This window comes from Lathyrus oleraceus, chromosome 6 (genome assembly GCF_024323335.1).
Source record: "Lathyrus oleraceus cultivar Zhongwan6 chromosome 6, CAAS_Psat_ZW6_1.0, whole genome shotgun sequence".
In the NCBI taxonomy this organism is placed as follows: Eukaryota; Viridiplantae; Streptophyta; class Magnoliopsida; order Fabales; family Fabaceae; genus Lathyrus; species Lathyrus oleraceus.
In genome coordinates, this window is record NC_066584.1 from 41,697,106 (window position 1) to 41,709,435 (window position 12,330).

Sequence of the window (12,330 nt, forward strand, 5' to 3'; positions counted from 1 at the left end):
TTGATTTCCTCTAAATTTTTTGCATACATTAGTTTTACCTTTATTCCTCGTACCCACCTTTAAATCCACCACTTGTTCCATCAAGATTTCAAAAACCTTGTGTTGAATTTTAATTTACAATGATTATTAGACACTAACTGTGATAACACAATTGTAATAAATTAAGTGATGAGATAGTCAAAATAGAACAAAGTTTTTTAGGGGCCAGAACTCTAGAATATGTGGATTAATTTTTGCATACTATGAAGATTTAAGCTTTAGGCTATGTTTTATAGAAACACAATTACAAGCTAGTATACTTTTTTTACAATATGCCAAGAGAAATAATGAAGACAAAAATAAAAGGAATTTGAGTAGTTTTTTCAAACGCTGCCAGTCAAGTTAAAGTTGTTAAAAAATTAGTTACATCCAAAAATTTCAAAATTCAATACGGTGGAAAGTGGAAACAAACAAAGAGAGTAATCAAATATAAGAACACATAGTTTTTATGACAGTCTTCTTTTCTGCCAATGTGTCAAACGTTTGCCAATTTTTCGTTTATTTGAAACGAAAGAGCAAGGCTATTGATAGTGACCAGGATACTGCATCATTCCTGGGCCAGCTTGTGGTGGCATCGTACCAGGTGGCATGTAAGGATTATGATGCATCCGCTGCATTGCGTGTGGTGGTGGTGGAGCTGCTCCCCATCCAGCTTGAGATTGAGGTATAAAATTCTGGTTGTTCGATGGAGCGTACTGAGCGGTATTGTACTGTTGAGCAGGAGGACCAGACATTGGAGCTTGTTGTTGCCCTGAAATTGAGGGCTGGGCATTCATAACTGGTGGCGGTGCAGTAGGCATGGTATAGTCTCTGCTCCTGTCATTATTCACCTGTAGTAACACAAATCCTGAGACAACCAAAACTCTATAGTCTATACTACTACACATTAAAGAAGTATAAACATTTTTGTGATTAACTACTAATGGATCATATTCTTTGAAAGATGATGATATCACAATATTCAATGCAAATTGATGGTGCACCTCCCTCCCAAATAAAAAGAGAAACATCATGCAAGAAATTTGTTTTTTTATGCAAAGAAACTTGTTATTATTTGAGACACGAAGGATCTAGTGGGAACATTTTCAGTAAATATTGATACACCTACACCATGACAAAAACCATATTGCCACAGGACCAAAACTAGAGTCTTGAGTTTCAAGTTCAGCAAATAGTATCCTAAAAATAAACAGGATGTGCTTATATGGAATGATTCATGGAACTAGTGTGACTGCACAAAACTTATCTTCTATTGCACTATACTCTTCCTATTAGCCATTACACTATTCTCGTGCTAAAATGACAAAAATACTTATTTCATGGACGGTGCAGGCTGGTTACCTTTATACTCAAATCAGTATGACGTGAATAGGAGAGGTGGAGCTTACAAAATCCCCCATCATAAATGCAGTGTCCTTCCAAGGCTTCCTTGGCCACAATGGCTGTTTGAACATCTGTAGTCCATAGAATTTATGATGTCAATATCATTAACTGTAATTATAAAATACTAAAACAAGCAAAATGTTTCTGATTATCAACCAGGCCAAAATCACCACTGTTCAGACTCAAATGCGCACATAAGCTTTTGTTTCAAAGATGGAGTCAATGAGAGATAAGAGAAGAGCAGTGCAATAAATCCCTTCAAATTTTCTAAAATATTAAAAAAATACTAAATACTTTTTTGCTAGGCTCCCGAAACATGAAATTTATAGATCCACCACGGTTTTCATACCAAAACTTACGAGAACAAGTACACACTTAGGAGATCCCAGCAAGTGACAAACCCGAAATCATTAAGAGTAACAAGAACCCGTGCATCTTTGTTAAATTATTCACCCAAAGGGAAATTTATGAGTAGATGAAGGCGAAGCTAAAAGCAACTAACGAATTTCAATCTAAAATAAACCATCGTAGTGGAGTACCACTTTTTTCAAGCAACGTTAGTTTATTAGGTCAAATGAGTATAAAGAATTTAAAAACTAACATAGAGGATCATACCAGCGAGAAGCACACTGGTATATGCTCAAATAATCAACAAGAGAAACATAATATATCGAAAGATTCGGAACAAAGATGAATAAGGGTTTTGAAAGAACCTAACCTGGGTACTGAACCAGAGCCTGCAAACCACCATTCTTATCAAACATTGCAATCTTTTGGATGGGTCCAAAAGTAGAGAAAACCTGTTACAAATAGCAGAGAAAAGACAGAATAATATCAGCAAAACTGTGATGTCAGTCCTTCATTGCAAAAATAGATAACTGCCAACTGCAGCTCAAAGTACCGTGTGCAAGACATCCAAGGTTACAGCATACTGCATGTTCTCAATTGATGCAAGAAGAACATTACTCTCAGCTTCAAGTCTCTTCCCATCCAAACCCATCATAGACTGCAAAAATCATAAATCTATAAATCAAAAAATTAAGATAACCATGCTCCTTTGCAAGGAATCAGGATGGCAGCATACATGGCCGTCTTAACGTGTATGAATATATACAGATTACCAATGTGACTGAAGGACATATATCAAGTTAAGATAAGCAATTAAGAAAGCTTCATTTTGCACGTTCAAAAAGGCTACCTGTCCGCTTCCCTCCATAGCTGATTGAGCAACAGGAAGGTAAGGATTAGTGTAATCTCTGAAACAAGAAAAAAGGAGTTACGTAGCTAAATACTTTTTAAAAAAAATGGTTACTGCCATGTAAATAAAAGGGCTAAAAGCACTATATGAAGGGTGAGATGTAGAACCAATGGTCATTGGCCATGATAATGAATCAATAAAAAATCACCAGGGAAAAGATAAATTGACGAACATAGGTTTCCTGTATGCCTTAGAAGCCAAAGAAATCAGCAATACCTGCTTCTGTGACTCTGAAACTTAACACTTAAGTCTGAATGTCCAGAATATGTGATCTTAAGGGTACAAGGTCCCACATGCCCAGTGAGTAGGTAGCTGATACAGAGAGAGAAAACAATTAAAGGTCAATCATCACAAACAAACAATTGAGCAATAAGAATGCTTAAGGTATAAAGATTATCAGTGGTGCCAATGAAGATGCAAATAACTACTATATTGTAGTCAAGCTTAACAAATTTTCTACCCGTAATTGGCGGCGTTGGAATGATGTAGTTAAGCATATTTGAATATTTCACAGATTCAATGATTCAGACAATTACAAGAAGCACAACATTAGTGTATAAACTCTAAAGTCAATAAACATTACTATTTACAACTGTCTAACTGTAAACAAAGACATGCAGCACGTTAACAGCTGTACATTCAACACAGTTTGAACTAAATACCATGCCAAACATGTAATACAACTGTCACCTAGGTATGCTTCTTCCATCCAAAGCATCCTTTGCAGAAGTGGCTGTTTCAGCATCTGAGAATTGCACCAGTGCCTAAACAATTGTGTATAGAATAAGCTTTTGTCCATAGCATAGGAAATAAATCCAAATTAGATTAAGGGTGGCTAATTATCAAACCTGAAATCCAGCTGTTTTCTCAAAAGTAGTAATCTTATGCACAAATCCAAAGGCCGAAAAAACCTGCATTTGTGAATGATAAACTTTCAGTTTAAAAAATTAACAAATCTAGAATTCCAAATCTAGTAATCTAAAATTAATAAAAACCTGCATAAGATGAAAACAGTAACAAATCTAGAAATTCAAAATAAGTAAAACAGTTCCCAACTTACATCAACTATCAAACATCATTTTGGGCAACAAAAATTAATATGCAATCATGATTGGACAAAAATGTCACTGCATCTGCTAAAGGCCACAAGGATGCAGAACCTATTAATGCTGTTGGTAGGCCAAAATTATACAAAGCCAACTCTAGGGAAAACAAAAATGGATAGTAAGGTAATGAGTAAGTGAATGATGAGCTTGAGGGAATGAAACAATAAAAGGAGGAAAAGCAGAGAGGAGTATCTAATTTCAGCAAGAAAGTTGAGCCACACCCATGTTTGACGGCACATAATTATGGAGTATCTAATTTCAGCAAGAAAGTTGAGCCACCCATGTTTGGCGGCACATAATTATAATTATATAGATGGATCCCCAAAATTGAAGTTTATTTTGAAGTACAAAGCACCTACAATCCAAGGAAATGAAGCTAAAATTAACCAAGCATAGCATGGAAGGACACAAGGCACTTTTTTTAACTAAACATTCCTTATTGCAATGGATAATCTTAATCAAACACGTTAATCTTCTACGAGAGACCAAGGACCATTTAGCATTTGACATAGGAGAAGTTAAAGTTAGAGTTGATTGATCATTATGGTCATCGGAAGTTTCAACTCATTTGATGAGCGTGCATCTATTTGACAAACCAACATAGTGGTGTACATTGGAAGACTTTAGCCGACTTTCGTCTCAAGTTCCAAGGTTACATGAAGTGCAGTGCACTGGGTACATCATGAGTGGCTTACAATCATTCATCAGTCAGCGAGTGCGGATGCAAAACCTTAGCTCTCAATTTCAGTTCATACAGCTAGTCAGAGATATCACGAGGAGATGAATGAAAGGAAGTAGGAGCTTGTCCGATAGTTGTCCTTTTGAATTCAAAGAAGGGGGGAACAAATTGTTGAAAGTAGGCCATAAAAGCTTGAGCTAAAAAGAGTTGCGCCTGTAGGGAAACAGAGAAAATTCAGGTTACGGATGGGGGCATACCCAAATACACTCAAGTTTGTCACTTATGGATCAGCCACTGCTTAGCCCTAGCATAAACTGTAAACTCAACATCCGTGTCTCTCATTTCTGTTGTGGAGAAAAGGTGGATCCATAAAAGCTTGAGATAAAAAGAGTTACACCCATGGGAAAACAGATAAAGTTCTGGTTGGGGACATTGCCAAATACACTCAGGTTTGTCACTTATGAGTCAGACACTGCTTCGCCTTATCGTAAACCCAATGTTGGTGTCTCTCATTTCTGTTGTGGAGAGAAGGTGCATCCATTTCACCGATGCCCGAAGAAATAACTTTGCTTGCTTGTGTTAAGGAGAACAAAGCAAAGAATCGTAATGAGGAAATCACAATATTGGAAATCAAAAACTATGTGCATAGATGACCCTTTCCCGTTTGCATGAAGTTGGAGAATTGCATACTGATCTTACATACCTGGTTTGGTTGGCAAGAGATCAAATTGCTTGCAGTGTTGAAAAATCAAGCAATCAATGCATATCTTTCTCGGAAATGATTTGCAGCAAAAACCATCTAGAAGACCAGGAATTACCTATCAACACGGTTGCATTAGAACCATTTGGTCATACCAAGCACTTTTTTTCATCCATTTATTATTGGAGTACCATTCTTTCCCTACCAGAGGCCCACTTTGGTTATTTGCGTGCTGCGTTGCTTGAAATTGATATTGGTTGGGCATGACAAGGAAAGTGCATCCAGGACTTCGTCCAATCGTGCGATGTTTGACAAAGGTAGAAATACAAAATTACAAGCATTGCAGAACTAACAAAACCTCTTTGCCTGTCAAACCATATTTGGGAAGATATTTTTGTTGATGTTATCACATGCCTTCCAAATCCATGCGCCATGAAGCTATACATGTGGTTATTGATACTTTGCCGAACTATGCCATTTCATCCTCCTCAAACATCCATAAGCAGCAACGATGGTGACTGGACTTTGTGTCAAGGAAGTGGTTAGAGTAAATGGAGTCCATCGCACTATAAGTAGTGATTGTGGCACCTTGTTGATAACTTTTGGAAGGAGCTTAACATACTGTAAGGAAATATTTTGAATATGAGCTCTTCATATCACCCGGAAACACACACATAGACTGAAATGTTGAAAACTTATCTATGGTGTTTTACATGCAAAACAACCAAAAACTGGGCTTAGTGGGCACGGCGGTCTGAATTGTGGTACAATGCATCCTTCTACGCCTCTTCCCAATTCATCTCTTTTGAAATTCTCTATGGAAGGAGGCTACCATACTAACCACATTTTAGTGCAATAAGACCAAACTTGAAACAGTAGATCAAGAGTTAGTGGATTAGGATGAATCTCTTAATCAGCTGATAAAAGCAAATAAAACGGTAAGTTGAATGAGGGCTAGACCAATTAGTGGATTAGGATGAAGCTCTTAATCAGCTGATAAAAGCAAATAAAACGGTAAGTTGAATGAGGGCTAGACCAGTTAGTGGATTAGGATGAAGCTCTTAATCAGCTGATAAAAGCAAATAAAACGGTAAGTTGAATGAGGGCTAGACCTTATAGATAGCAGTCTGTGCATAGGTGAATTGATCAAAAGTTGGCTGCTCATTACAGTGGTTCATTACAGAATCTATAGCGATATAAAACAGAGGCCTATAAATTAAAACTTACCCCAGATTCAAGGGCTCATTCAATTTTCCATGCCTCCCAGCCCAGCTGAAGAAAGTAACTGGTGAAATGCGACTATTCCCTCAAGGCTGTTTTGCCTAAGGAAATGGAGGTAGAGTTGGCAAATTCAGCTGTGTCTTGGCTAGTAGGGAGGTACTCAAATCCATGGATAATTTTCCTATTAGGCAATGGCTGCTTATGTGGAAAGGAGATGTTAATCAAGATACTGCTTGGGAGGGTAAATCTACTCTACAAGGAAAAATTCAAGAATTCAGCCTTGGGACAAGGCAGAGCTTTCACAGTAGGGCAATGGTAGAAGCACTGAGATTGGATTTACATCAGAACCAATTAGTGCTGCTATAAGATATGGGCCAATGTATGGTAGAGCCAAAAATATCGAGGGAATGAAAGGGGTGATTAGATTATGAGCAAGTGAAGGATGAGCTGGCAGTAGGTTGGTCAGAGGGAAGGAAAGAATAAAAAGGAGGGTAAGTAAAAGAGTTTTTTTACGTAGTTTAGGACATATAATTTTCTGAGGAGTCATAGGCTCCGGTTAATAGAGATCTCATGTTTTCAGTGTTAGCTGTTAGCTTAATACAGTTTTACTTTTTTTTAACACAATTCACTTGTTTTTAATTACTGTTTTTAGTATTACTGTTTAGCTGTTTAGGAAATCCTACCTAATGGCATGTTTGAGCAATTCAATATATTTGTTGAAGTGTTAATATATTACTGTTCTTGTCACAAATTTTGTTAAATGATGAATTGGATTATTGTAAGCAAAGACTGTGGGTATATGGAACATGAAGAAACTGTCACAAAAAACGTTTTAATAGTGCTAGCATTACCACCAGGGTCTAGTGGTTGATGCGTAGGCTGTGTGAGTGTTACAAACTCTGGGGTATCGAGTTTGATTCCTAATGATTAAAAAAATAGTGGTAGCATTAACTACAGAAAATTGGGGGGAGGCCCCGGGGGAATATGGGTGAGTTAATTTTGATAATGGTACACTTATAACAATAACAACTTCAAACATATAACTAGAATAATTATTATATTAAAGATTTCAAAAGTTGTGAGTGGCATTATTCACTTTGTTACTTAAATTCAAACAAATGCTTTATGAAGAAAATTGCTTCGCAATTCAATTTGCACAAATGAAAAAAAGAATGGTAAAACCTAAACTACAACAATGTAGGAGCTAAGGGAGAGAATATGGAGGAGGCAGTGCTAAGGAAAGGAGAAAGGAAACAAACACCCACAAGCTCTTTCTCCAAAAGCACTAGGCTGCCATCGAAGATATTGCCTTGATATGGGCCTGCTGATTATTTACATACATGTCAAAACAATTTCCATAGCCTGACAAAGCAAAACCTAATCACAAAACTAAAATACCAACATCCACATGATGACATTTTTATCAGATAAAGCATGGGCACAAACGCAACTGCTTACCAAGTGCAAAACATCTATGCTCACAAGACGTGCGTCTTCTCCCTCAATTGTTACCAACAGTACATTTCCAGCAACATCTGCAGCAGTTTTGTTATTCACTATTTCTTGTCTATTGGAATACTGCAAATACACAGTTTTCCCCCGCACTTGAGCAGGCTCTGATGATGATGCATAATACGATATCATCGCAATGGCTTGATTTATATCCGCCTGCAGGTTACAATATATGATTTACAACTAAAATCAGTAGCTCCATTAGAAAGAAAAAACACAATACAGTGAACACGCTGTACTTACAAATTCAATAAAAGCTTGATTTCGATTAGCTCCAACATTGCACTTTGTGTTGACAACTTTACCAAATGGCTTCCCAAGTTCAATCAGCTCCTCCTCTATACACTCCCACGGCAAGTTTCTCAAATGAAGCACCTTCGACGGTGGCTGCGTATACCGGAACTGTGGTTGAGTAGACACTGAGGCCATTTCACAAATAATCTTTAAACCTGTTGAATGGAACCACGGAGAATCCATAACAATTCATATTTAAAAAACGATGAAATAAAACGCTATGATTTAAGGTAATAACAGAGAATGTCATAGAAATTGAAATTCACGTCAAATTAAAGGAGATAATTGAATGAAAAAGATATTAACATCTATGAATTGACAAACGCGTCAGATATGAACAAAACAGAAAGAAAGAAATTCGTAATGCAATGATACGATATGAATTACCTGATAGAGAATACGGAGGGAAAGGGATTCTGAGATTTGAGATATTCTGGAAATTAGGGTTCCAAACGCAGCTAAAGATAAAGATGAATCACCATGCGTGTGATGTGGTTCATTCGTAGTAGGAACCTTGTTTTTTTATAAAAAAGAAAATGATTATTAAATCATATAAAATGTAGGATGAAGACATGGATAAATATTTGATATAATATAAAATAAGATTAATTAACCGTTCATTCATCACAATCACCCGTTTGCATTATTTTATAGATTTTTAAAATAAAAGTCAAATTTATTTTAATATCTAATATTTATGATTAATTGATTGTGTATTTACAATATTAATATATTTCAATTAAATTCATATAAAATAAAAGGTTAAATACACGACATCCCACGATATAATCGATATTTTGTTTAGACTAATTTTTTTTTATTTTTCCTTATAATAGGAAGATTCCTTCTATATGGCCATGAGTGCACTATTTGTTGATTGTTTATTTAATTTATCTTTTTATTATTTTTTTAAAAATTATATGAATTTCTATTTTTTTAAAAGTTAATTTTAAAAAAAAAATAATTTTAAAATATATTTTTTATAATATTTTTTCTATTTTCATGGAGTAAAACATATTTTTTCTATTTTCATGATAAATAATCTGTCAAAGTAATAGAAATTCACTACATCCATTCAAGCAAATATTTTTTAGAGTATTTCCCATGTCTTTTTCCTTCTTCTTCCTCCATGGAATTCACCCCTACATAACCCTAATAACCTCCACGATAAACTTTGTTTAGGGCGCTGTTGAGAATGACGGTTGTTGGTTATTCGTGTGTTGTTTTTGGTTGGATGACGATTCTTTTCGTGAAACAACCTTCGTCCAAGTTCGAACTCTTTGGACTTCTTTCGCTTCCTATTAGTTTTGCTTCGTTTGAATTGCTTATGATGAATGTATTGCCTTATGCAAATGTTGAAATTGTCTAATGTTGAAATGAGATATCATTATGGTGAATGAAATGGTGGGTATGCATGGAAAAGTTATGAGAGTGGAGGATGCAATGCCATGTGTTTTATGGAATGATTATGAGAAGTGTTTTTTCAGAATTATGCAATATATTTGTGTGCGCGTATCTGTGCTTTTACTGTTGTTGTTCTGATTCTATTTAGTATTTGAGTGACTTGTTGATCTAGGTATTTATCATAACTAGTTTGGATGTTGTGTATATTAGACAAGTATCATATATGCATAAATTTTTTATTTTTTTGCAGGTATAATATAATGCATGTAAATTGCATTCTACTACGATTGTGATCTGTGAGTACTAAAGTAGTTAATTGGCATATGGATAACATTATGCAGTGAATTTCATTTGGTTTAACTTGAGTGGTTAAAGTTGATGATAACATCTTTTGTTTTTAGGACTTAGATTGTTCTGTACATTATTAGTTGGAAATTAATTGACCATAAAATGGTGTTCCTAAAGAAGCTCCACCTTACTCCTATGTTTTAACTAATGGAAATTGATAGGGTAATAGGGAGGGGATATGTGACATTAGTTGTCAATTTTTTGAGAAGTTAGTTAGTTAGTGTTATTGTTAGTTAGTGTTGTGAATCATGGATTGCGGAAAATAAAAGTTTACTAAATAGCATTATTTGACAACATTTTAACGTGTTGTGTCCTTACCCTATCTTTCCACTTTTTTGTAGAAATGTGGTTTTCGACGATGATAAACTTTTCACTAGCAAGTCATAAAGCTTTTGGAGTATTAGAAGTCTACCATATTAAACTGTGAGCGTTGCAAATAGTAGGTTGGTTAGTCCACAAGTTAAAAACTGGGTTGCATTCAAGCTACTGGCTTGATCGTTTTGCTAATGAAAGTGATAGTATTATCACACATATAATGTGGAATCCGGGATCTGAACTTTTATCATGTAATTATTCTTAATACCATGAGTCACTATTTGTAGGGAATCCTTTAGGCCAATTAGGAGACATTGGAGAATATTTGATATTCTGTAAAAACATTTGTTTGAATGGATGCAGTGGTTTTGTATTACTTTGATAACTTATTTATCATGAAATAGAAAAAAAAATTTACCCTTGCAATGTAAGAATAAAAATAAATTAAATTTTTTAAAAAATAATAATAAATTTAAAAATAAAATAAAATAAAGTCCACGTGAATTTAAAAAATAAATTTTAAATTAAATGACATAGACAAGTCACGTCAGCGAATAGTGCATTCAGAGACCATAGACAGAGAATCTTCATATTATAAGAGGGGACTCAAAAAACAATTTTTTACAGGGATGTAAATCAAATATCGCTTACATTGTAGAGGGGCGTTGTATATTTAACCCTAAAATGTATATAGATATTCTTGTTAATTTGAAATAGCTTACTTAATTGTAAAACTAACAGTGATCCTATAAATTTAATTTATGTTGATTAAAAATGAAATGGGTATTGTGCTGATAATGATCTGTGAGATGAAGTTGTCTGCACAATTATGAAATATTATCTAATTTGATACGATATAAAATATAGTTAATTATACATATAAATTTGAAATGAGTTACATAACTCTAAAATGAAAAACATCTTATAAACTAAACTGTATTAAATATATGTACAAAAATAAAAATTGAAACCTATGAAATGGAGAAAGAAAAAAAAGAAATTTTTGACATTTATAAATAAAGATTTTATCTCTCAAATAGAGGTAATTGTTGATTAAAATAAAATAGGTATTATTTTGGCAGTGATCCATGAGATGAAAAGTTAGTTGTCTACACCACTATCAAGTATTATCCAATTTGATAAATATAAAATATATTTAGATGCGCGTGTAAATTTGAAATGAGTTATTTAATTGTAAAATAAATAATTATTGTATAAAGTCAATTGTATTAAATGATCATTAAAAAAATCATGAGATGGAGAAAGAAAGAAAAATTGACGTACATTCTGCAGAATCAAATTTGATATCTCCTTAAATGTTTTAACATCCATTCTGCATAATCAAATTTGATATCTACTTAAATATTTTGACATATATTCTGCATGATCAAATATGATGTCTCCTTAAATGTTTTGACATCCAGTCCGCACAATCTTTTGCAGAATCAAATCAAATGTTTGCATAAATGTTTTGACATCCATTCTGCACAATCTTCTACAAAATAAAATAAAATCCGATCTAATGTTTCCTTAAATGCTTTGACAACCATTCTTATGAAACATTGCATAGTTGGAAATGATCTTTGAGCTATTAAAATACGCATTTTGAACCGCAGAATGCGTGAATCAAATCATCAAAGAATCTTCACTAAATATACGCTGAAAAACAAATCTTCCAAGAAACTGAAATAGGGCACACTTTAATGTTGAACCAACATGTCAATACATCATGTCCAACATCTTGCTATTTCACTAGTTTTAACAAAATATTGTCAATCACAAAACACAGAACTAACAACATCAAGATTTTGGGAGAGTTGCAGGATGCATTTGGAACTAAGTTGAAGTTGAGTTCCACTTATCATTCGCAGACGAACGATTTTAACAGAGAGGACTATTTAGTCTTTAGAGGATTTGTCGAGGGCTTGTATGCTAGAACAAGGAGGTGTTTAGAGTAACTATTTGTCATTGATTGATTGTACCTACAACAATAGTCTCCATGATAGTATTGGGATAGCACCGTATGAAGCGTTGTATCGTAAGGGGCGTATGACTCCTTTGTGTTGGTATG

General features: G+C 34.5%; 1 protein-coding gene across 1 annotated transcript; it reads right to left on the bottom strand.

The window, feature by feature from the left end:
• Window positions 1-339: 339 nt before the first annotated feature.
• LOC127098631 (polypyrimidine tract-binding protein homolog 2) lies at window positions 340-8,732 on the bottom strand. The gene is made up of 11 exons (XM_051037275.1): window positions 8,580-8,732; window positions 8,142-8,347; window positions 7,845-8,054; window positions 3,529-3,591; window positions 3,371-3,444; window positions 2,897-2,992; window positions 2,621-2,678; window positions 2,324-2,428; window positions 2,141-2,222; window positions 1,381-1,493; window positions 340-869 (listed from the first exon to the last, which is right to left on the bottom strand). The coding sequence occupies exons 2-11, from the start codon at window positions 8,325-8,327 to the stop codon at window positions 561-563; spliced, it is 1,296 nt and encodes a 431-aa protein (XP_050893232.1). The 5' UTR covers window positions 8,328-8,347; window positions 8,580-8,732; the 3' UTR covers window positions 340-560.
• Between the last annotated feature and the right edge of the window lie 3,598 nt (window positions 8,733-12,330).